Source organism: Dendropsophus ebraccatus, chromosome 5 (assembly GCF_027789765.1).
Source record: "Dendropsophus ebraccatus isolate aDenEbr1 chromosome 5, aDenEbr1.pat, whole genome shotgun sequence".
Classification (NCBI taxonomy): Eukaryota; Metazoa; Chordata; class Amphibia; order Anura; family Hylidae; genus Dendropsophus; species Dendropsophus ebraccatus.
Window position 1 is genome coordinate 43913029 of NC_091458.1, and position 27208 is coordinate 43940236.

General features: G+C 43.6%; 1 protein-coding gene across 1 annotated transcript in view; it reads right to left on the reverse strand.

The window, feature by feature from the left end:
* Positions 1-13634: 13634 nt before the first annotated feature.
* The window catches only part of WDFY2 (WD repeat and FYVE domain containing 2), a 43521-nt gene continuing 29947 nt past the window's right edge, over positions 13635-27208 (reverse strand). The window contains exons 7-12 of the mRNA XM_069972112.1: positions 23410-23536; positions 19207-19312; positions 16885-16986; positions 15709-15839; positions 14416-14524; positions 13635-14222 (exon numbers count right to left, since the gene is read on the reverse strand). Coding sequence (XP_069828213.1) covers positions 14193-14222; positions 14416-14524; positions 15709-15839; positions 16885-16986; positions 19207-19312; positions 23410-23536 — 605 coding nt within the window. The 3' untranslated portion in view covers positions 13635-14192. The remainder of the gene's footprint in view (positions 14223-14415; positions 14525-15708; positions 15840-16884; positions 16987-19206; positions 19313-23409; positions 23537-27208) is intronic.

The following is a 27208-nucleotide window of genomic DNA, read 5'->3' on the forward strand; positions in this document are numbered from 1 at the left end:
CATTTTTTTTCCAGACTGGGTTTATATCCATCTAGGATAGGATAATGAAGAACTTAGGTACTGGTCATCCCCCCCCCATCTGTACAAACTAGTATAGTGTGGCCTAGGAGTGCCACGTATAGTATCATTACAGCTGGTGTAAAGGTCATTAATTGTGATATTTTCTGTTTTTCTATATGTCATTTTAACACCTTTTAAATTCTTTATACTATGCACTGAGAGATCAGTTACACTACCAATAGAATTTTAGGGAGAGGGGGTGAGGGAGAGAACTAGAAAGACACAAATCTGGCTTACTGTCTCACCTTAGTGCTGAATTCATGGCTTACATTTCTCAGCACTGCTTGATATTATCCTCTATGCAGATTTTACTTTTAAGGGTTTGCTACAGAGATGTATGGAAGCAGGATCTCCTGTCCAGCAATTGATTCAAAAATCCAGTCTACACCCACTCTGCAACTGGACTGCAGGAAAGTTGTCACCTCTGGGACTTGCACCTACCTGAAGAAATGGATTTCAACATGCTGATCCTTTTTTCCCTGTTCGATGAGCTGGTACTGTCTGGAAGTGGCCAGTTTCCCTCTTCCTAGTGACATGTATGTGCATAAGATCAATATGTGCATGTTTGTGGTGGAGTCATAAGTCGTCTCATATTCTAGGGTCCCTGTGTTGAAGCTGTCGATCTAATGCTAAAGAGGGGATCACACATCGCTCATGCTGGGAGATCCGAAAACTCTCCCAAGAAGGGATCCATTGCATTTCACATGCAGCAAGTGTATCACAACTCAGATCGATCACAATCGGCTACTGATAAAGAAACAAGGAAAGAGGAGGAAAAAAAAGGCTACAGTCTTCATTGGATGTTTGCAAATACTTTTTATTTACACTCAGTATTCAGTAACAAAGTGTCCTAAAAACAACATATACAGAGAAAGAAAATACAAGTTATTTGCATCTGGTTAAAGAGTAACCATTGTTTCCATTTTTACCCATTATTTGTATGGATGTAAATAGGAAATCTCATAATCTACAATACACACATTACTCCACTTTGAATTCCTCTGGCTTAAAGGGGTTGTCCAGTGAAAATCTTTTTCTTTCAGATCAACTACTGTCAGAAAGTTATATAGATTTGTAATTTACTTCTATTAAAAAATCTCAAGTCTTCCTATAATTATTAGCTGCTGTATGTCCTGCAGGAAATAAATGTCTTATTTTCAGTCTGACACAGTGCTCTCTTCCTACATCTCTGGATGAGACAGGAACTGTCCAGAACAGGAGAGGTTTTCTATGGGAATTCCTTTAGAAAACCTCTCCTTCTCTGGCTAGTTCCTGTCTCGGCCAGAGATGTCAGTAGAGAGCACTGTGTCTGAAAAAAATAAGACATTTCCTGCAGGACATACAGCAGCTAATAATTACGGGAAGACTTGAGATTTTTTAAAAGAAGTAAATTTCCAATCTATATAACTTTCTGACACCAGTTGATTAAAAGAATAAGATTTTTACTGGATAACCCTTTTAATTACTCTCAGTTCACTCAGATGTAACAGATTCCTCAATGAACTGGTATCTGTCTTCATGCTGCCCATAGAAGTCTAATGAGAGAGAGAGAGAGAGAGAGACACACACACACACACTGCTGCATCTAGTAAGTGTTATATTTCACCCCAGAGTTAGATTCACAGCTGTAGTACTTATTACTGCTCTGTAATGTCCTCCATGATGCTGCTTCTGTGTGTAAGAGAAAGGGAAGAAGGATCTGATACAAGGGCAGACTAGATGGACCTTTTCTGCTGAAAACTTCTATGTTTCCATGAAACAACAGTTACTTTTTAGGAGCGCAACAAGATTAAATTATACGTTTCGGAGAGTAACATAATAACTTAACGTGGTCCCTTATGATTTGCAGATTGTCTTGTAAACTAAAGTTTTAAAGCAGCAATTTAATAAAAACAAACAAATAAAGGCGATGAAACCTTTCACAAGATACACTCGACCATGATAACGCTCTGAATAGTCCACATGACAACTGTCACAATTGTTAAATTACAATGAATATTATTTTTACACTGGTTCTGTACAGAGATATTCTCGCCCAGAGACTGAGCAGTCTGCAGGCACTTTGTATTGGTTATGTACCCAACAGAACGTTTAGTACCTGCAAGATGGTGCAACGTGAGACTTTACTGTTAATAACACTTTCTTCACCCTTTATTATCTAAGTCACATAATGGCCAAATTCACTATAACAAATATGCCAGAATTTGGGCAGAGTTATATTATAATGACTTCTGCCACATTTACAATACATGTGACACGTCTGTTAACACTTAACACATCTGCTGGGGCCACAATGTGGACATGTTTAAGACAACTTAGACAGTCAAGTTTAGATTTAGACCAACTATGTGTAGTTTGGGGCCATCCCCCCAAAAATTTACTAACAAACATTTTATGAGGGGGGCATGGATGCAACCGTGTGCAATCTGTTTGGACCTGTTTTTCTGTTGACTCCCATTATTTAAAAAAAAAATGGATGCTTTTTTTTAGCGTACACAAAAATGTGGTTGACCACGTTTTTCTGTAGGTTAAAAGTAACCATTTAAAAACGGATACGTTAAAAGGACTGCAAAAACGCAGTGTGAACCAAGCCTTATTGTCCTATGCTGATAATTCATATAAGATCAGCCATGACCTTAAAACCACTGATTATCACTTTACAATGTCACCTGTCAAGGGGTTAGGCAATAAGTAAACAGCCTTAGGGTGCCTTCACAGGTACTGTATCGCTGCTTATTTAACGCTGCGTTTTTATCATGCGTGTTTTGATTTTCACATGATTTTCATGTGAAAATCAAAACTGGCATGTAAAAATCGCACTAAAAACGCAGAGATACGGTATGTGTGAAGCTACCCTTAAAGGAAATCTGTTCGGTTTATGCCACCTTAAAATATACCACCTTAAATATACACAGCTTGGATAGATAACTGCCAATCAGCAGCTGGTAGGCAGAGTTTTCGCTTATGAATATCCAGGACTACTGAATTCAGGCCATTCTGGTCTGATCCCACTATGCAAGCTGACATTATGTGAATATCACAACCAGAGCAATAGAAAAAATGTTTGGTCTGTTGAATCACGTGGTGGTGGTGGTGGCCTCTTAGTAGGATAATGGCCTGGCCACACTGAAAGAAAATGGTTTCACAATGGTTTGATGAACATGACAAAGAATTCAAGGTGTCACTGTCGTTATAACTTTCAAAATCGAAAATCAACAGTATGTGTGATATAAAGAAAGTTTGCAATTTACATTATTTTTTTTTTAGTTATCATGGAAAACACAGCACTTCCTTTTTTCTGACAGTTTTTTGAGAAAAAGTAAGTAAACAGGAAGTCCTGTGTATCCCAGGCCATCTGAGCGCTCACAGAGAAGGCAGTCATGTCTGACAGACACATTGAGCTGTGACTCTCTGTACTGGCCGGAATTCCTGTGTTTAGTTTGTTTTTTTCCAACCAGCACAAGTCAGAAATTCTGCCTTCAGGAGACAGGACCTGGATTTCTGGTAAGTACAGCTTTGTTTTACAGCATAACAATAAAATAATGAATGTATATTAAAAACTTGCTTTATATCACATCTACTGTTGATTTAGATTTTGAAAATTATAACAGAGACACTTTAACATACTGCCAATGTCTCCATGGGGCATGGAACATATAGTGCACATCTGGAAAACAGAGCATAAAATGATAAAATAAGCCCACCAAAAAAAGTCAGGCATGTTTCTTTTATGGTTTCTTTTATGAGATTTTATGGAATAAATAGAAATTATCCGAAATGATAAACTGCAATATTCATACAAGAAGAGCACCTTAACCACAAGGAGGATGATAACATGGAATCTTCCTAAAACCTGTGTGATCCACCATGGTCACTTTCAAGCTGTATACTATTATCATCCAATCTGTGGCTATCCAGCTGTTACAAAACTACAACTCCCATTAGGTTGATGGGAGTTGTAGCTTTTAAACAGCTGAAGAGCCACAGGTTGGGGAACATTTCTGTACACTCTATGACAATAGCCATATGTCAGCTACTTCCATACAGAGGAGCCACCATGTGAGGCGACCCCACAGCTTCCTTCTGTATGGCTGGGTTTCTATATAGAATATAATTAATTATATTAGGGCTCTCATGTGATTGCCATATCACATACCAGACACCAATAATGCCCACTGACTATAATGTGAACAGAGCCTAAGAGGGCTGTCAGATTAAGAGGTTATATTTTGTGCATACCAGTTACTGTATTTTGTATATATCACTACTGGTTAGATCCTTCATCTGCTGTCAACACAATAAAAGCCAAGCGTGTATTTTGTTGACATTGTTCACATTGGCATAGACTGCACCAAAAATTGTGTCAATTCCATCTCCCATTGACAGTAATGGGGAATGTTCCAAGAAGAATATGGTTTACAAAAAATTGCACCACTAAAATCAATGGGAGTTTGAAAAGGCACCTGAAATAATGCATCTAAACCTGCAACGCAATTATCATTCTGATTTTGTGTTTTGGTTTTGCCTGTGTAAATATAGCCTTGGAAGTGCCCATGTAGCACAGGAAGTTCCTGTTAAACAATAACAAAAAAAAAGTAATACATTCCATCATTTATGTAGGCATTATACCAGCCCTGTAACTGCAGCATAGTATTCTTTTCTTTGCTTCTTTTCGTCCAATACTTACTACTGTGTTTCTCAGCAAATAAGACCTACCCTGAAAATAAGACCTAGCATCATTTTGCAGGCTTTTTGGATTGAGCTTGAAATATGAGCTTTACTCCTAAATGGGCAGTAGGTACACAGTATAGGGGGCTTTGCTGCAGAGGGGAATGTAGGAATACAGTATTTGGAAATAACTACAGAGAGGGAAAGAGGTATACAGTAAGGGGGGGGGGGGAACGGGAGAACTACAGAGGGGAGAGGGAAGGAGGTATACAATATGGGGGGGGGAGAACTACAAAGGGGAGAGGGAGCTATACAGTATGGGGGGGGAGGGGAGAACTACAGAGGGGAGAGGGAAGGAGGTATACAATATGGGGGGGGGGAACTACAGAGGGGAGAGGAAGCTATGAGTTTAACAGTGGGACATACAGTATGGCAGCTAACTACTGTACAGAATGCGGCTACAGTGTAGGGGAATACTGTGTTTCTCCATAAATAAGCCCTAGCTCTTTTTTCGGATAAAAAAAATATTCTAAGACCCTGCCTTATATTTGGAGAAATGCGGTATAAGAGCAGCAAGACTATAGAACGGTCTGCTGTAATATGTTGTGATGGTTAATGCATAAAGGGGCTTGGCTGCATTTACTGAAATTAATATTAGAAGTTCCATGTACCAAATTACTGAAGAAAGGTGACTGATCCTGGGATTTATTCAGATTTTTTTTTCTAAACCGAGCAAAATTGTGGGGTGGATAGAAGTGGATTTACTTTTCAATTTTACTTTGGTACTAAAGTTCATGTGAATACTAGGAAGAATGTTCACCCACCACTCTAGACAAAATTCACACAAGCCTTTCCTTTACAATCCAGGTTCGGACTACTATACATCCACATTAAGGGTACGTTCACACTTACTGGATCCGCAGCAGATTTCATTTAAATAACGGAACACAGCATCAAATCTGCACCATCAAATCTGCTGCAGATCCTGTAGGTGTGAACGCACCCTAAAGGACAAATCCGAAGTTTTATTTTGTTTCCTTAATTTACACACATCACAAAGTTATATGACTGTGTAATGTGTAAAGGCTGTCAATGCACATGCACTCCAGTAGCCTTTTCTCTCCCATCCATTTCACTGCAAGAGGGAGAACCGAAGACGCCGACTGGAGCTGCAGAGACCGCGGCCGGCGGGAAATTCAAGCATCGATTGTCACTGGAGGGATAATGAGTATGAAATGTATGTGTGTCAGTGTTTTTTGTCTTTTCTGGAATGCCGGAGTGGTCCTTTAAGATTTATAAGGGGTAATGTGGAATTATAGAATACAGAGAGTAAGATGCATTTGGGCATACATATGGACATAGCTGAAGTTTACATGTCAGAGTGCATGACATGTACTACACAAGGTGACATGTAGAAGTTCTGCCATTTCAAGTTACTGTCAGGTCGCTATTCTAGAAATCTACCACTAACATTGTAAGCACAGATAAAAATGGCCACAGCCTTTTGCACATTACACTGGACAGACTAATATTTTTAGTAATTGTTGGAAAAAATCTATTCCAGTACTCATTTAATTTCCTACACAGTGGGACTAGAGGTAGAAACAAATGCTCCATACTCTTCTTACTGCACTCTCTCTTTAGCGGGCTCCTTAAAGAGAACCCATCACAGTGATTATGTACACTGACCTGCAGGTAGGTACCATAACCAACCATAATCGACCAGAAGGAGCTGAGCAGATGGATACAAGTCTTCTTCCATAAAACTACCATAAAAAAATGTAATTTATTAAAACATCTTTAGGAGTCCAGTGGGTGGTCCTTAGAGTGACTGACAGTCTTCCTTTCATACGTAAATAGCTGTCACTGATTAGGATCACTCACTGGACTCAAACCCAGAATGAGCAGAGATTTTAATGAATTCAGTGATGGACAGCTATGTGTACAAACTTATACAAGTAAGAATGTCAGTCACTGATGTGGACCACCCACTGGACTCCTAAACCCAGAATGAGAAGAGGTTTCAATGGATGAAATATAAGTTATAATGAAATCTTTTCCCATAAAATGATATATTTGTGTGCGGAGCTCTTCCTGGTTTATTATATGCAAAAGAGGAGCCCGTGGAGCCTCATTGAAGAGTCTTAAAACACAGGACTAGCCAGATATCCCTCCGGGAAGGACCCAGCCAAGGGGCAGCTCCTTCCCAGAGGGATACCTGGCTAGTCCTGTGTTTTGAGACTTTTCAGTGAGGCTCCACAGGCTCCTCCTTTGCATATTCATGTTTCCCAGGGGGCAATGCACCTAGGACTTCACTGCATTGAGCGCTTTCACTAGCAGCCGGCAGTGTTGTCATCTGGCTGGTCTCCTTTAGTTCAGCAATCTGTTTCTCTTATGGTTTATTATATGGGGCCCACAGATCAGACTACAACAATTAATTAGGGGGTATTCGCATCTGTTAAATGATAGGAAATGCCATCACATGATCCTGGGGGGGGTCAACCTCTGGAACCTCACCAATGCTGATAATGAACAGATGTTCCCTTCACATCTACAGACTGTGCTGTGCAGTGCTACACCAGTGTGATCAATGGTGGGCCCAAAGATCCCCTTGATCATAAAATGCCATAAAGCATTATGCTTTATAACATGAAAAACTCTTTAATTCCATAAATGGTAGTAGGGTATGGCTAAGTAATGCTAAGACTTGTAGTTCCACAGCTGCTTGACAATAAAATTCCCAAACAATAAATACTTCCCTATTACAGGTCATAAAGTATACCATTGACCCAAGTACCTTGACAAATGCCGAAATCACTCTCAAAAGTGAAAGTGACCGAAAGTGTGATATGTGCGATGATCAGAGGAACAATCAGTCCATCTATAATTTAGATCATAATTTACAGTATTAATTATAAGTAAAATAAATGACACCTTCCCATAATTCCAGTCTTAGTAATACAATAATACTGCTATGTTGTCAATAAAAGATCACTGACTTAGATCTGTATAGCTGGGTTTACACAAAAACTCATAGCAAGTGTAGCTGAAAAACACACTGAAAGGTATTAAAGATCTGGCCACTGATGTTATACCACCGATATATACCTGGCATGGTGGATGCGGAAATGTACTGAGCTGCAGGACCCCAATAGCATCTGCACAAAGGTGGTGCACAGGGGACAAAACCGCCATAAAGCAAACAGAAGCAAAAAAACATCTAAATCTAAAACATCTAACATCTAAAAAAAATAAATAAAAATGTTATTTATAATAATAATTATATATATATATATATATATATATATATATATATATATATATATATATATATAGAAAAAAGAGCAAAGGACAGCATCTCCTCATAAGGTACTTATAATCACATGCCATTTTTGGTAGGCCATATATAGTCTATTTCATTGTTTTATATGTAAGTACCACATACTGTAGTCCTGTCTGAATCCTGCCCACAGATAAGTAGGGTTCAACTGCAGTAAAAAGGTGAGTAACCACATAAGGTGGAGCTGCCACAGGCCCAGATACACTAAACATTGGCTTCTCTATACACTAAAACAATTAGCTAGTAAAACTAAAGTGCCCTTTAAAAGTGTACACCGCAGCCTGAAATAAAACTGCATTAATAAAAGCTTCCCATAGATCTCTATGGTAAATGCCACTCTCACATTACTGTCCATAGATCATTCTTTTTTTTATTCAATTTTTTTATACAAATTCAAAAATTAAATTTTACATAATTAAAAAATAAAATATATATTAAAGGGGTTATCCAGCGTTTGCTAAAAAAAACTATTCATTCTTAGCTTGCTATGAACTTAACATACCATTGTATCAGACTGATTCATCGCCGTCTATACCACTGTTTTGTCCATACAGTCCCCCCTTTCCTCCAGGCTGTAAATCTTGCTTCTTCCTGTCTGGCCATGTCATCACCCATCATCCTCTGCACTTGTTAGTCACGCCCAAGTGCTGGAATTCTTTGCCCACATCGACAGCCCCTCAGGCTAATTATTCCGCCCACATTACTCCCTGTCACTTGTACACACCCCTGCAGCTAGAATGGAGGCGTGTCATGCTAGTTCTCAGATAATAACAGTCACAGCGTGTCCAGGAAGTGGGAGGATATACTGTATATAGGGCTGGGTGAGAGGATATATACAGGGCTGGAAGGAGGAGATATATACAGAATTGGGGGAGAGGATATATACAGGGCTGGAAGGAGGAGATATATACAGGGCTGGGGGAGAGGATATATACAGGGCTGGGGGAGAGGGGATATATATATAGGGCTGGGGGGAGAGGGGATATATATAGGGCTTGGAGAAAGGGGATATATATAGAGCTGGGAGAGGGGATATATACAGGGCTGGGGAAGATATATATATATATATATATATATATATATATATATATATATATATATATATATATATATATATATATATACAGGGCTGGGAGAGAGGGCATATATACATGGCTAGAGAAGATATATATAATTCGATTAATTCGCCCAGAATGTGAGAATCGATTTGACTTTTTTGGGAAATCGAAAATCGATTTTCCAAAAAAATCATTGGATTTGGGCGCGCGGGCGGGCTGCTCGCATCCTCCAGCTACTGAAACAGCGTGAGGAGCGAGAGCGGCCAGCAGCGTCCTATGTCCCCGCCTCTGACCCGCCCCCATAGCCGGACGTATACGCGCGCTCCCCTCCCGGCCGCACATGGAGGTCCCCGGAGGAGGCTGCAGATACTGAAGCATCGGGTGATCACTGCGGGTGCTGGAGCTGTACAGCAGCGACACTATCACCCGATGCTTCAGTATCTGCAGCCTCCTCCGGGGACCTCCATGTGCGGCCGGGAGGAAGCGCGCGTATATGTTCGGCTATGGGGGCGGGTCCGCTGCGGGGAGTATGTGCGGGCGGGAGGAGAGCGCAAGTGCCGGTGGTGTGCGCCCGCGCAGAGCGGGTACACCAGGTATGTTCCCTCCTGCCCCGGTCTGCTCCATGCCCCTGCCGATCTGCCCCCTGCTCCCCATGTCTGCCCTATTCTCCCCCCGATCTGCCCCATGCTCCCCCCAGTGTGCCCCATGCATGTCCCCCAGTGTACCCCATGCCTTTCCCCCCTAGTCTGCCCCTTGCTCCCCCCAGTGTGCCCCATGCATGCTTCCCCCAGTGTGCCCCATACTTGCCCCCCCCCAGTGTACCCCATGCCCTTCCCCCCCAGTCTGCCCCATGCTCTTAGCTATGTCCCTGACCCTCATCTTTACCTGTACTACTACTACACTCCTCATCTGTACCTGTACTACTACTACACTACTCATCTGTACCTGTACTACTACTACACCCCTCATCTGTACCTGTACTACTACTACACCCCTCATCTGTACCTGTACTACACCCCTCATCTTTACCTGTACTACTACTACACCCCTCATCTTTACCTGTACTACTACACCCCTCATCTGTACCTGTACTACTACTACACCCCTCATCTTTACCTGTACTACTACTACACTCCTCATCTGTACCTGTACTACTACTACACTACTCATCTGTACCTGTACTACTACTACACCCCTCATCTTTACCTGTACTACTACTACACCCCTCATCTGTACCTGTACTACTACTACACCCCTCATCTTTACCTGTACTACTACTACACTCCTCATCTGTACCTGTACTACTACTACACTACTCATCTGTACCTGTACTACTACTACACCCCTCATCTTTACCTGTACTACTACTACACCCCTCATCTGTACCTGTACTACTACTACACCCCTCATCTGTACCTGTACTACACCCCTCATCTTTACCTGTACTACTACTACACCCCTCATCTTTACCTGTACTACTACACTCCTCATCTGTACCTGTACTACTACACCCCTCATCTTTACCTGTACTACTACTACACCCCTCATCTTTACCTGTACTACTACTACTACACCACTCATCTATACCTGTACTACTACTACTACACCCCTCATCTATACCTGTACTACTACTACTACACTCCTCATCTGTACCTGTACTACTACACCCCTCATCTGTACCTGTACTACTACTACACCCCTCATCTTTACATGTACTATTACTACACCCCTCATCTTTACCTGTACTACTACTACACCTCTCATCTGTACCTGTACTACTACTACTACTACTACTAAACCCCTCATCTGTATCTGTACTACTACTACACCCCTCATCTGTACCTGTACTACTACTACACCCCTCATCTTTACCTGTACTACTACTACACCCCTCATCTTTACCTGTACTACTACTACACCCCTCATCTTTACCTGTAACCCTACTACTACACCCCTCATCTGTACCTGTACTACTACTACACTCCTCATCTGTACCTGTACTACTACTACACTCCTCATCTGTACCTGTACTACTACTACACCCCTCATCTTTACCTGCACTACTACTACTACACCCCTCATCTGTACCACTACTACACCCCTCATCTGTACCACTACTACACCCCTCATCTTTACCTGTACTGCTAATCCCCTCATCTGTACTACTACTAATACACTAGTACATAGGGCACATATTTGGGAAAACTACTTATATGGGGCACACAATGGGCTTGTCTACTACATGGGGGCACAGGGGGAGTACTGTTACACTGGGAAGCAATATGGTTGTTGTCTCAAACGTCTATAAAATAGTTTCTGATGCTGCAGGGAGAAAAATGTCCTGTTTGTTTAGCAAAAAGAGAAAAAATCGAGATTTAAATCGAGAATCGTCCAAAATTTTTTAAAAAATCAAGATTTTATTTTTTGGCCATATCGCCCAGCCCTAGCTGGGGGGGATATATACAGGGCTAGGAAGGAGGGGTATATACAGGGCTGGGAAGGAGGGTATATACAGGGCTGGGAAGGAGGGGTATATACAGAGGGCTGGGAAGGAGGGTATATACAGGGCTGGGAAGGAGGGGTATATACAGGGGGCTGGGAAGGAGGGTATATACAGGGATGGTAAGGAGGGGTATATACAGGGCTGGGAAGGAGGGTATATACAGGGCTGGGAAGGAGGGGTATATACAGAGGGCTGGGAAGGAGGGTATATACAGGGCTGGGAAGGAGGGGTATATACAGGGCTGGGAAGGAAGGTATATACAGGGCTGGGAAGGAGGGTATATACAGAGGGCTGGGTATATACAGGGCTGGGAAGGAGGGTATATACAGGGCTGGGAAGGAGGGTATATACAGAGGGCTGGGAAGGAGGGTATATACAGGGATTGGAAGGAGGGTATATACAGGGCTGGGAAGGAGGGTATATACAGGGCTGGGAAGGAGGGTATATACAGGGCTGGGAAGGAGGGTATATACAGAGGGCTGGGAAGGAGGGGTATATACAGGGCTGGGAAGGAGGGTATATACAGGGATTGGAAGGAGGGTATATACAGGGCTGGGAAGGAAGGTATATACAGAGGGCTGGGAAGGAAGGTATATACAGAGGGCTGGGAAGGAGGGTATATACAGAGGGCTGGGAAGGAGGGTATATACAGAGGGCTGGGAAGGAGGGTATATACAGGGATGGTAAGGAGGGGTATATACAGGGCTGGGAAGGAGGGTATATACAGGGCTGGGAAGGAGGGTATATACAGGGCTGGGAAGGAGGGTATATACAGAGGGCTGGGAAGGAGGGTATATACAGGGCTGGGAAGGAGGGTATATACAGAGCTGGGAAGGAGGGTATATACAGGGCTGGGAAGGAAGGTATATACAGAGGGCTGGGAAGGAGGGTATATACAGGGCTGGGAAGGAGGGTATATACAGAGCTGGGAAGGAGGGTATATACAGGGCTGGGAAGGAAGGTATATACAGAGGGCTGGGAAGGAGGGTATATACAGGGCTGGGAAGGAGGGGTATATACAGGGCTGGGAAGGAGGGTATATACAGGGCTGGGAAGGAGGGTATATACAGGGATGGGGGGAGAGGGGACATATATACTGCTGGGGGAGGGGGGCTCTAAAAAGGGTAAGGTTCTAGGGGACTGTGCTGAGGGAGGTGGCATCTGGGGGTGCTGGGGGTCCTATACAGAGTTTATTGCAATGTTTGGGTGGGAGAGGGTCTCCTCATGTACAGTGGGGGGAGGGGGTCGCTATGTGCTGTGGGGAAGGAGCACCTCCACAGTGTTGGGGTGTTACTGGATGCCAGCAGGACGGCTGGAGGGCATTAGATGACAGGAGGCAGACATTACACATCCCCTCACCTCTCTCTCCTGCCTCCAGCCGTCCTGTGTCTGCACTTCCTGCTCCCTGCACTGTCTCCCCGTCCATACAGATGGCAGCACACAGAGCTCCTGCTGCCCTAAGACACGCCCCCTGCACGGATTATCACTGAGGGGACGCTCTGTGGACACATGAGGTCCGGCAGCAGCCTGAGCCGCATCTCCTCTCACCTAAAAAAGCCTGGCACATATCCTCCTGAGCCCAAAGAGAAAGAGGAATTACTGGGCGGAGTGATATTCAAGTGCGCATGGGACGCACAGAAGGAAGTACGCATGCCCAGAGCGTACCATGTGATTGGCTGAACTTCCGTGGCTGACTTCAGCCAATCACTGCAGGGGGGGAGGTGCTGAAGCAAGAAGGAGGCGGTGATGAGGATGTCGGAGTGAATACACATGGATTGGACTACAGAGATGACGCGTTGTCTCGAAATGACGCAATAGTGACGTAGCGGTGGTCGACAGTGATAGGAGAACTATAAAAAGAACGAACTTCCGGCGGTGAGTCAATCATTCAAAAACGGGGCCAGCCAATGCAAATATGTAAATGATGTATATTACAACCTTATATAACTTTTGGTTAGGCAGTGTAAGGTATATAATTTTGTAAAACCGGACTACCCCTTTAAATAGATGAGGGCAATTACTAATATGTTGCTGCCATGTTTGCAATGTGTGAAATGCCACTGTTCTTCTAAGTGTTCATGAAGACGAGCAGAAGGGAAGGGATGAACAAACTGCATTTAAACCTTTTTTTCTTTTGAGGGGAGCTTGCTTCCCTTTAAAAGATGGTGCCACAAGAATACTGCTGTGGGAACGTACGATGCAAAGAATTCATGATCGGAGGGTTTAAAATAGCAGGGTCCTCAAGATAAAAGAGGAGGCCAACTACAGATACAAACTCCAGTATATAGCACAGAAAACCTCTGCATAGGAAACGCCAAACAAAATCAACAAACCCAAAAGTAGGGTCAAACAAGATGGTGGAGCTGCCGTAAGCCCAGGCTCAGATTAGTCCATCCCATTTATCATTCTATGTAGCAATTATAATGAGAGTATCCCCTCTCCAGAGACTCTATGCAATAAAACCTTAACTTCTAGATACTCCGCCTACTGCGCTCCCATAGAGTCTGCACTGAATCTTCTACTTCTTGTGTTACCGGTTCCGAGCTTGATCCATAGAATATCATCAAGAGACGACCGGTGTCATATCCCAAAGCTGGGGAATAAGAAGAACAGCAGAATGATCAACACTAAAATGTATGTTATTTGTTACATACCGTATATTACTAGTGGGCAAGAAGGAATAGACAAAGAAAATATACTGCCAACACATCAACCACACTTTACTATTTAGGGAAATGGATTGTGTTTGATATTGCAGCTCAGCTCCATTCTCCTTCACCACTGACCTTAATGACCTTGTCTGTTCCTGAAGTCAATAACCAGATTCTTGTTGGGTCGAAGTGTACATGGACTATATTGTGTTTACTATTATGGAATGTCGCAGTCGGCGCACGCCTGAAAAGGAAGAAAAGCAGAATACATACGTGAAGAAGTGGTAAAAAGTTTTTTTTTTATAGTTTTCAGCCTCTAGGCCTTGGTCACAATCCTAGTTTGAGACATAGGAGAGAGAGAGGAAAAAAAAACAAAAGAGCAGAAATGGGGAACCTGCAGCCCTCCTGATCTTGCAAAACTACAATTCCCATCATACTTGCACAACAGGCATGATGGTAATTGTAGTTTTGCAACAGTTTGAGGGCTGAAGGCTTCCCAAGAACAAAGGTAAAATACCACTCAAACCATAATCAAAGTTTGAATGGTGCAGCTGAACACCTGGGGACTTGCCAGGCCCAACAATAGCAAAGCAAAGAAAGCTCCAGCACTTCATCCAGTAAAACTTACTTTTTATTCCGATTCGACTTTACAAGTTACAACACTCTCTGGCGAGACTTTTAGATTATCACTTTTCCATACGTCCTATAAGGGGCAGCTTAAAGCGCTACAAAAACATGGCCACTTTCCTCCTACTGTTGTCTCCAGTTTGGGTGGGGTTTTGAAACTCTGTTCCATTGAAGCAAATGGAGCTTAATTGCAAACCGCACCTGAACTGGAGACAACAGTAGGGGGAAAAGTGGCCATGTTTTTGTAGCCTTTAAAGTTATTGCAGCCATGACTCAGTCCCCTATATATTACTAACCTGACCACTTACAATATGGAATTTAGCGGTTTCCATGACAGCTGACAGCAGTTCACCGAATTGTTCGGAGATGGTCGCAATCTATACAGTTGTTTTATAACCCATAACAAAGTGACAAATGGCCTTAGGAAAAAAAAAGTGTCCTTGTCACTTTAAAAACTTTTGACGAGTTACGCAGATGTTGCAAGGTCAGACCTCCACCAATTGTTAAGTAGACCTGGAGGAATTGCATGACTAAGAGCTTCCCTCCTTGTCTAGCTGCAGGAGAACAGCAAGTCTATGGAGCCCATCTCCTGCACTTAGACAGAAATGGCAGCGAGCCAGGAGGAGAAGCTCTTAGCCAGGCACTTCTCCCAGATCTAACACTCGATCTGGGTCTGAACACCAGACTCCAATGCATCAATCTGTGCGACATGCCAAAGATATTTTTTTTTTCTGTGACATAAGCGACATTTTATTCTATAGTCAGAATGAATTCTATATGTATTCATGGCCCTTAACTTACTGTTCATCTGTGATGGACTCATAACAGCTATCACACACACGCACTTCAAACTCAAAGCCCATGAGGGGGATGCTGGACCTCTTGGAGCTGCATTTTCCACAAACTGCTTTTCCACATTTCCTGCAGTGATGCTAAAGGGACAAAACACAAAGATTAAGGATGGATCAAGATGGTCACAGTAAAAGACATCCATAACAGGCGGTCAGAGCCTAAGTTATGTGAAGCTTTCATTTTCTACAAAGTGACTGTAAGGCTATTTTATTTCCCTACAGAATACTGCAATAATGCTATTAAATGTCACGTAGGCTCTCTAGCTCCATCTAATGGAGGGCTCTGACTATTACATGCCTAATGGGAGAACAATTTCAATGCTTCAAAAAGCTTGAGAGCTATAGACTCCCTAATCCCCCAAGTGCCTGCATTGTGTGATATCCTGTTGCCCTTGGTTATGGCCCACTGGGCATCCACTATGGGTCACTCATGCTCAGTTCAGTTGCAGTCACCTGATCTGTCCTCACGCTACTTTGTAACCTTGCAGACTATTATGCACCTTGCACTTGGGGTGCTGTTTATGGGTCATCTACACCTAGGGAGGGTAATAATGGCCTTACACTTCTTCCATGTGGACTGATGAGTCCAAGCTCTGTAGAGATGGGTTTGTAAACTTTTCTAGCTTCAATAACTTTATTGAGGTCCTTAATCACTGGATATATTAGGAGAGAGATTAACTTATATTCAAGCATATGCAAAGTCTGTGGCGTTCTATCCTTTGCATTGGTGTGAATGACCGCTTCACTCATACGTCTATATGTATAATTTGCACAGTGCAGGTGCACAATGGGAGGGTGAGTATATACCTTCTGACGTAACAGTATCTGAGGCAACCTGCACTGCGCCTGCACTATTCATGAGTGCAATATAAATACTTTTTATTCATAATGAATAGATTAGAACTGCCAGAGAATATGTCAGCTAGAGACAAGTGGCTAATGTTCTCAGACGCAGGAAATCTTCATATAGTTTGCTGCATTTTAGCATTTCAAGCAGCTTTTCACTGTTGTATGAGCTTTCTTCTCTAACCCTGATACCTACATGACAGAAGATGACACCTCAAGAGCTCATTTGTCAGTGATCTTTACTTTCCGGCAAGGCATAACCTTAAGAACTCATAGGTACCTGTCGGAGGCCTATCTTTTTGCTGTCCCACATCTGTTTGAAGTTCCAGAAGAAAGGCTGGTCACACTTCTGACAGGAGTCGCTGTCCAACCACTCTGGAGTCTAGAGAACAGATATAGTATGAAAATGGTTGACTATATAAAAGTGTACAGTGCACATGTGGTTTATCTTTTCTCTTATTTGTCTGTGGTAACACATGGGTCGTTTTACAGCTCCTGTTTCGGGAACATCTTTTTTAGTTTCTCGTTGGAAGTTTCCCTTTAAAATACTCCAGAACTAGACACAGTATTCCAATGGTGTCACCAGAGCTCTATACAGCGGGATCACAATATCCCTTTTTCCTACTGGTTATACCTCTGGCTATACACCCCAGCATACTATTTGCTTTCCCCATCTCCTGGTTGCACTGGTGACTCATTTTAAGGCTGTCAGAAATTACTACCCCTAAATCCTTCTCTTCAAAAGTCTTTGCCAACACAGAACTGCTGATGGTGATACTCGGGTATAGGATTCCTTCTCCCTAAGTGCATTATTTTACATTTGGAAACATTGGACTACAGATTCCATTCTTTTGACCTCTTATTTAGTAAAGATAAATAGTTTTCCAGATTACTGACACCTCCAGGAACATCAACCCTATCACCTACCTCACCTACCAAACCTTCTCCTAAGTCCCTTACCAACATATCAAAATGAACAGGACCCAGAACAGACTTGTTTGGCATGTTATTACATTATCGTACTTAATATAAAGTTCAATCATCAATGGCAAACAGACGATTCCTGTTCAGAACACAAGGGGTCGAATATACCCGAGAGGCCTGATCTTTGCAAACATCTGCTATAAGTGAAGCTTTAACAGATGAGCTACATTCACCTGACACAACACTCCTGAGCAATGCTTTATTATTCTCTGTAGTCACAGTATCATATGCAAAAATGTTACAGGAGACTGTGATGTTCCTCACCCAACATGACCTCTCTCTACGCTACAATGTTACATACCTAAAGCAAAGCAATTCATGATCATAGAGTTTTAACTAAATTAAGAATGTAGATATAAAATGATATTGTAACCGCTCATAGCAAACTGCTCAGTTTCCAGTGCAGGTTCATTACTTTTCAATCATCTCATATTATCAGTCCTTACTCTATGGACCTGATCCAGTTGTTAATGGGATGTATCAATTATGAACATGCTGCCTGTCTGCTTGGGGGGGGGGGGGGGGGGGGTGAAGAACCAACGTTATATGAGGGGCTGCTTTACATAACAGTTTGACCTGCTTAGTTCTTACATGGTCACTAACTTTTCAGTATATGCTGTCGTGCACAATTTTTCACCACTATATAACTTCTATATGACATTTTGACCAACTGTGCCCTCTACACCATGGGCCTCCAAACTGCGGCCCTCCAGCTGTTGCAATACTAAATTTCCCATTATGCCTGGACAGCCAAATCCAAAGCTTTAGCTGTCCGGGCATGATGGGAATTGTGCTTTTGCAATAGCTGGAGGGCCGCAATTTATAGACCAGTGCTCTACAGGCTTCATCTCAGTTAACCCTTTAGTCTGGAGACTGTTATAATGTTTCCAATACTCTGCGAACACACAGAAGAGGGGATCAAACTCTTCTTTATGTCTATAGTACACCCTAAGAAAAAGCAGCAGCAGCATTGAAGACAATATAGAGCAGTACTGATCACCAAGTAGTAAGCTGAAGCTATTAATCAAACACTAGGCTGGGATATAACATTTCTTTTAGCAGCAGCGGATTACCTAATTTTGATGCAATGCGCTTCTAATGTGCAGAAGATATAAAGTACCACATGCTGGTCCAATGTAAACAATGTATAAATGAACATCCAGAAATCAAATCATCGTACATAAATAGAGGCTGCTGTTTCCTGCACATATTGATCATATGAGTGGATGGCATTCAGAGGGCCAGGAGCAAAGTCCTGAACTCAATGAGATGCTTACACAATGGAGACCTTGATCATATAAAAGCCTTTTAGCGAAGAAGGCAGGACACAACATAATTATATATATTTATTTATATATTTGAAGATGGTATCCAGCATTACAATACCATTGTTGCTTTCTTCCAGCACTACACTGGTCCTGGAGCTGTGTGTGGCATTAAAACTCTGTTCTTTTGCGTTTCAGTTCCATTGATGTGAATTGAGCAAACTAGAAGAAAGCAACATGTTTTTCTAATTCTGGAAAAAAAAACCTTTAATATCAGATTTGTAGAGGGAGTCTCTATGGTGGCTCTAAGATTCGGAGCACAAGCAGATGAACTTAAAAGATATAAAACCAACCTCCTGCCTCTCAACATCCATGTTCCAGACTACAATCCCACCATCGGCGCTGCAAGATATGAGCTGCCTGGAGTGGTGCGCATAGGCAATGGCCTGAATCTTGTCACTGAAAGACAACAACAAACATCTACTAAGTGAAAAGTAAAGATATTAAACTCAGGATATGGGGTGTGAATATTTACATTATTACCTTGAAGCCTTTTAAATTAATAGGCGCCGACAACAGAGATCATTTAGGGAGCCTTTACACAGTTGGATTAATTGTGTGTGGGCCACACAAGCGATCACTGGATTGTTTGTGTGGCCCTTTCAACTCATCATTGTTAATCGTACATCCCCATGTACACAGGGCAATGTGCAGCCTATATCCATCATCGTCTGATCCCTGGCCTTTTTACACAGACTCAATACCAAAAATGGGCATTCCTATAAATTACTATTCAGCTGATAATCGGCCGTCACACTCTACACCAGTAGCCCCCAATCATAGGCTTAAAGGGGACATGAAGCTAACAACTCTTTTGTGTTGCTACTGAGCAGACTAGATGTCCTAACCACCAAACAATGCCAATTTCAGTAGTATATAAATTGTAAAATTTAACACAAATATTTATCAACAAATATATGCAGTTTCATAACTAGTTTCTGCCATTTTTGGCTCCCAAATATCCCCATAGGATAAAGACAGGACGTAGTTTACCTACAGTTTATCTATGTATTCACAATAAATAACAATCTTATGAAAATTGTTCTTTCCCAAGCACAAACCTTTTACCTAGCACGGAAATTACTAGTTTGTGGAATCATCTTTGACATTATATTTGTATTGGCTTTGGTCACAACATAAAAAAGTATAGATGGTGACTTATATAGTTGTAGAAAGAGCAAAGTGGAGGTGAGGCATGTGAGAGCTGACTTGGTAACCCTGATAGGTGGCACTAATGGTAGGTTGTCCACCTATATGCCACAAAGGTCTACTCGTATTCGGACATTGACATAATACTGTCACATGTCTCATAACGGACGTAATGGTGACTGTCACGTGACTATTCCTATTGTTTGCAGCAGTCATGCTCTACAAGGCCTACAAAGTCCCAGGTCCAGAACAAGAACAGGCTTATCTTGCTGGAAAGAAAAAATAAATTTGCTTTGTCTGCTACCCACACTACATAGCTATTGTCAATGTAGGATGAGTGTTTTTTCTTCAGAGTACATTGTATTAGCAATATTACAGATAATGCCGGTGTACACAGTATGACACTTCAAGCAATCCTATAGCTTACAATTGCATATGGTGATTGCTGTTAGGGCTCTTTTGGAGCCTATTATTTGCCCTATATTTTTTAGACTTTCCCCTTTTACTACAGTAAATCTGCAAAGAACATTATTTTGGGGTAACTTTTATTTAAACAAAAAGTAATTTTTTTGCGATTTTTTTGCTCAGAAATGGACCAAAATCCTGTGTGTGTGCATGTGAATATAGCCATAGAATGTGTGAAGACATTGAATTAGAATGGTGAAGTCTCCTAATAGATCATAGATCATACAATGGTCAAATAAAGGGTTTTAAGCGTTCTATAGATCATACCAAAAAATCTGAAATTTGGGATAATTTTCACTAGTTTTCCCCTCTAAACCCAGCGATTCCTAACCATTGTATTGCCTCTCAGCCCGCCCGAGGTCAGCGCTCCGTGCAGGGTTGCAGAAAACAATACTTCAGCTGAGTTATTCTGCATTGGGCTCCCGCAGTAAAGTGGTGAGCTGTCATGCAAAATAAATTACAGATTGTTCCCGCACATAAAAGTGTCTAAACACAAAGATATGAAAATCATTCCCTGGCAGACATTTGTTTCCAACAAGCAGCTGTAACACTGCATGACCCGTATCCAGGCAACAGCCATCGGCGGCCTCCACGGGGGCAACAAAGATCCTCCGTGGGATTGCGTGCAAAAAAAAAAATTGGACCCTGATCTCATAACTAAATTCAGAAAGAATAAGAGCAGCAATGGTTGTCATGGATTCACCGGCAGATATAGATGGGTAGACTGTCAGCTCTGCTATGTTATGTTACTGCACTGTCCTGGAAACGTACAGAAACAATAGGACTAAGAGACATTTAGGGAGCGGCCCAGACTTTCTTAGTGTGACCTGGAGGAGCATCATACCCCCATTGAATGTTTAGCGTCTTCTCTGAAGCTTTCTATCTGGTTTGGGGATGTGACTACCACAGTCATACTGTCATGGCATAGAGCTATGTCAGAAGTTGTGATGAGTGGGGGGGGGGGGGCGCAGCTGCTGAGACCTCCATCGACTGCTAAAATGAAGAGACAGAAACCTAGCAACCTTTACGGGTTTGCTGTCTGTCACGACAATCTCTATTACCTTTATAAGACCGCCACCACCTTGAAGTGACACTCTCACCCCCTTTGTGCATTCTGACATCTCTACACAGGTGTAAAGGGTAAATTTAGCGGTTTTTATACCTTATTTTATATTATACGTCATGGTGCTTGTTCAAGTAAAAAGTCATCTTTTATCAACTGCAGATTGTGTTAAGTGGGCGGGGCATCGGGGAATTAGCCACTTAGCCCCGCCCACAATTCCACAGTTGGCCCCGCCCCCTCGCCGGCCATTGGAAGAGGCTGGCCGAAAGGTCAAAACCCCACTCCCTTTACGTCGGCCAACCAATGGCATCAATGGGGGCGGGGCTAAGTGGCGCTAATGTCACAAGGCCCCGCCCACTTTATACAATCTGCAGTTGATAAAAGGACACTTTTTACTTGAACAAACACCATGACGTATGATATGAAATAAGGTATGAAAACCACTAAATTTACCCTTTACACCTGTGTAGAGATGTCAGAATGCACAAAGGGGGTGACAGTGTCACTTTAAGGACACCAATGTGGCCCAGTCGGCCCACCCATCCTAACCAATATTAGCAGAGCAGAGCGTTCCCCAGATATTCAAAAGTAAGGATGGGCTAGCTGGGCATGCTGAGATCGGTAGCCCTGCCCCCAGTGCACCAAAACGCCTCATTAGCATATGAAATAATGTACAAATATCCTGAAAACGGTTCTGAGGATCATGGTAAGGAACTTAGCTTCATCCTCAGCCCCCTGTGCTATAGGAACATATCAGCAGGTTAGATGCTTCCAACCTGCTGATAGTGTCCCTTTAAAGTTTCATCACGGGGCAGGGCTTAGCAATCTATGTGCTCAGAGAGAGAAGCTGCATCTGCATCTCTTCTGTCTGTTTTTGTTGCTTAGGGGCCGTTCACACAGAACAAAAACGGAGGAATTGTCCGCTGTGGAATGCCGCCAGCCTCCGTGTCATAATGACCCTCTATGGGAGGCGCGCGCAGCTCCTCTCCCCGCGCTGAAGAATGAACATGTTCATTCTTCAGCGCCGAGAGATGCAGCGCGTGCACCTCTCATAGAGAGTCATTATGACACGGAGGCTGGCGGCATTCTGCCGTTCTTACTCTGTGTGAACGGCCACTTACTGTATTAATCTAAATATTTGTGAACATTTACAAGCAGGGAAAGAGAAGTCACTTTAAGGTTATAAGATATAGATTGTAAGCCCTCGTGGGCAGGGTCCTCTTCCCCCATGTACCAGTCTGCCATTTGCCTTCATGTAATGTATTTTGATCTTGTAATGTTCCTGTTTGTTACCCCTATCTATTGTATAGCGATCTGGAATTAAGGGAGTTTTATCAATAAAAAATAAATTACTACTATATACTTACATGTATTACTAATTTATACTAATAGTGATAAAAGAAAAAGGTATGCAGTGGTGCTTTGCAGACCGCATTAGATTCAAGTTGGATCAGTTGTGGTTCTATTATGACCTCCATCAATTCTATGGCAAAAGTAGGGGTGCATGCAGAGTTCCTTGGAACTATGGGTGGGTTCATACTACGGAATTCTCGCGGATAATGTCAGCGGAATTCCGCAGTATGTCACTTCTTTCGGCAGATAGTGGAATACGCCGGCCCATAGAATGGTGTCTATGGAGCCGGCGGAAAGGCGAGCGGACATACTGCGGAATTCCGCTGACATTATCCGCGAGAATTCCGTAGTGTGAACCCACCCTATAACAGCAAAACAGCTGATGGAGTTCCTGAACAGAGCTTCCAATGCAGATGCAAACAAACCCATATGAGAACTTTGTTATTTATAAGTTATGGTTTCTTACTGATGTCCTTGCAGTTCTAACGCTGTTCCTTTTCGTCCTCCGATGTCCCATATGATAATGGAATGGTCAGAACTGCCAGAAAATAAGTGTCTCTGTATCGGGTCCCAACACAAGGACGTCACACCAGCTGGGAAGGAAGCACAGATTAATATTGTCAGCAGGGGATTTACAAGTCACTTGAGCCCATCCTGAGAAACCAGAAGGTTCTAATGTCAGCAAGTTCTGGTTTAGAATCCATAATGAAATACATTTTATAGAAAATAAATATATTTGAGATCTAACAGGTAGGGCTGGGCGGTATACCGCAAAAATACCGATACCGTCACTGGGGTCGGTTAACCGACCTCAACTCTGCCAGGACGGTATCTGCGGTAATTTTGTATTTTTAGCTCCCAGAGTACCCTCTTTCCTGTATCCTCAGAGCGCTCCTGCGCGCAAACTCGCGGCCCGGCGTGATCGCTGCACGTTATGTGCATGGACGCCCATATCAGAGCGGGAGTAGCAGCAGGGTCCCGGTGAGAATGCCCGGGGGCACAGCCGTACCCCCACACCCGTCCAGTCCGAGCGCCGGCCCTCCCCCCGTCCCGTTGTACTTGTCCTGGCCGGCGTCCCTGCACACACAGGACATTAACATGTGCAGCGCTCACCGGCAGGAGGATGTTAATGTCTTGTGTGTGCAGGGACGCCGGTGTGCGCGGGGGAAATGGAGGAGCAGCAGGGTCCAGGGGAGAATATTCCTGAGTGCACAGCCTTCCTCCGCACCCGTCCCGCCGCACCTGTCCTGTCCAGTGTCCCTGCACACACAGGACATTAACGTTCAACGCTTGCTGGCCGGGACTGGTGCCGGTCCCCCCCCATCCCCCGGCCGCGCGAGCACTGCACATGCTAATGTCCTGTGTGTGCAGGAAGGAGGCCATGTCACAGCTGAAGGTGGAGGAGCAGCACGTGGGGGCGGCTGTCCTGTAGTTCCCTCAGTAACAGTACAGGACTATAATATAGGAGGGATAATTGGCTGCAACAAGCAGGATAATAATTGGCTGCTGCAGCCCATGCATTCCTTCTATGTTACAGCCCTGTACTGTTACTGAGGGAACTACAGGTCCCAGCATGCAGCTTTCTGTATAGTAATACACCCCTGCCCGCCCCCCTATACAGCAATACACCCCTGTCCGCCCCCCCCCCCCGTATAATCATACACCCGTCCACCCCCCTGTTTACCCATACACCCCTGTCAGCCCCCCCCCCCCGTAGTCATACACCACTATCCACCCTCCCCTGTATACTCATACACCACTGTCTGCCCCCCCCGTAGTCATACACCACTATCCACCCTCCCCTGTATACTCATACACCACTGTCTGCCCCCCCCCGTAGTCATACACCACTATCCACCCTCCCCTGTATACTCATACACCACTGTCTGCCCCCCCCCCGTAGTCATACACCACTATCCACCCTCCCCTGTATACTCATACACCACTGTCTGCCCCCCCCGTAGTCATACACCACTATCCACCCTCCCCTGTATACTCATACACCACTGTCTGCCCCCCCCGTAGTCATACACCACTATCCACCCTCCCCTGTATACTCATACACCACTGTCTGCCCCCCCCCCGTAGTCATACACCACTATCCACCCTCCCCTGTATACTCATACACCACTGTCTGCCCCCCCCCGTAGTCATACACCACTATCCACCCTCCCCTGTATACTCATACACCCCTGTCTGCCCCCCTGTATACTCATACACCCCTGTCTGCCCCCCCTGTATACTCATACACCCCTGTCCGCCCCCTCCTTATAGTGATGCACCCCAATCTGCCCCCCCGTATACTCATACACCCCTGTCTGCCTCCCCAGATAGTAGGGCAGAGAGATAGATAGAGAGATAGATAGATAGATAGATTGTACTGTACTGTCACCTGTATATACTATATACCCATCATATATACTCTGGGTACCTATAGTACATGGCTATATACCTGTATATAAACGTCCTGTAGTGTGTACATAGCTGTATATCTGTATATACACGTCCTGTAGTGTGTACATAGTTGTATGCTGTATACCTGTATATACACGTCCTGTAGTGTGCACATAGCTATATGCTGTATACCTGTATATACACGTCCTGTAGTGTGTACATAGCTGTATGCTGTATATCTGTATATAAATGTCCTGTGGTGTGTACATAGTTTGGGTTGCTGCTCATTAAGTTACTGTACTTTTTTTTAACTTTATAGAAACAAACTATCCCCAGTTTGGCATGGCCAAGTGGGTGTGGCTTGTAAAAGGGTGTGGCTTACAAAGGGGGCGTGTCATAGTTATCGTCCAATTATCGTTACCGCAGCTACATATGCGATAAACCGCGATATTAATTTAGGCCAATATCGCCCAGCCCAACTAACAGGTTACTTGTGTTTTATTGCGTAAGAAAAAGATTCAAAGTGATCAACGCTAAATACATTGTCTTCTGTGGGGCCATTGAAGCTCATGTTCTCAAAATCTGAGACTACTGAAGGATTCATTGGTATTTTTGGGAGACAAACTGTGTTGGTAGCAACCAATGCAGTAATGGAAGTCATACTTTCTGCAACCCAGCTATTTAAGTAGAAAAAGCAAGAAATACTTGAAATATTTTTTTTTTGTCACAACTTGTAGAGGAAGGCGGTTTCAGAACTGAGCAGAGTTTTCCTATAGGGAATAATATAAACTGTTTGTTTGTTTTTTTATACACCATGGGTAAGGAGCAAAGTGCCCAGCCCACAGAGTGTAAAGAGTTAAGGGAGATACAATAGCATTGCACAATGCTCCTTACTACAGGAGTGGGGAACCACCTTATAATGAAGGAAATCCCAGCTCTAAATAGGGTTTCCCACTCAAGAGCAGAAAGCTTTTGCACCTGAACTGGCTGTGTCTGTACTGCTGCTGAGCTCCTGTTCAGTTTGCGAGCCAGGAAAGGGTTAAGTGGTAATGCTGAAGTGCAGCAAGCTGTAAGGTCTCCTCACTCCACCCTGCCTTACCTATTCCTGCTTAGGATGTCAATCAAACAAGGAGGGGGGAGGTGAGAAAGGAGATATTACAGATTGCAGCAATTCAGAATCTTGGGAAAGCCGCTTTGACTATGTACCAGAGAATAAAAGAATTTTTCTACATTCTGAAAACACAGGTGGATATATGAACGGTATCATGTGTCTCCTTGACTTAAAGGACAACTCCGGCGGGCCCCCCCCCAAAAAAAAATAAAAACACAGACACACAAGACACCATACCTCTAGTGACGATCGCCACTCCATTCACCCGCCGTCCAGCGATGTCTCTGACTTCCGGGTACTGGGGATGGAAAAGGCTGCCAGTGCGCTTGCGCACCGGCAGCCTTTTCATTGGCTGGAGCGCATCACATGGCTTCCAGCAACCTCAGCCAATCAGGGCTGAGCAAGCTGGAAGCCATGTGATGTGCTCCAGCCAATGAAAAGGCTGCTGGTGCGCATGTGCACCAGCAGCCTTTTCCGTCCCATTCACTCTCTATGAAGACGCCAAGGAGGAAGAAGACCCGGACCGCCCCCCGGCTCTGACGTCGTAGTCACCAGATGCCGCCCGGGAGAAGAGGACCGTGACGATCGTAATAGGTAATGTATACATTCTTTAACTTCCGGGGGGCGGAGGGGGTCCAAAAGTGGGGGAAGGGGGCCAGACCGGGTATTTAACCACATTACAAAGTTATATAACTTTGTAATGTGTGTTAAATAAGCTAAAAAAAAAAAATTCGTGGGAGTTGTCCTTTAACAACTAACA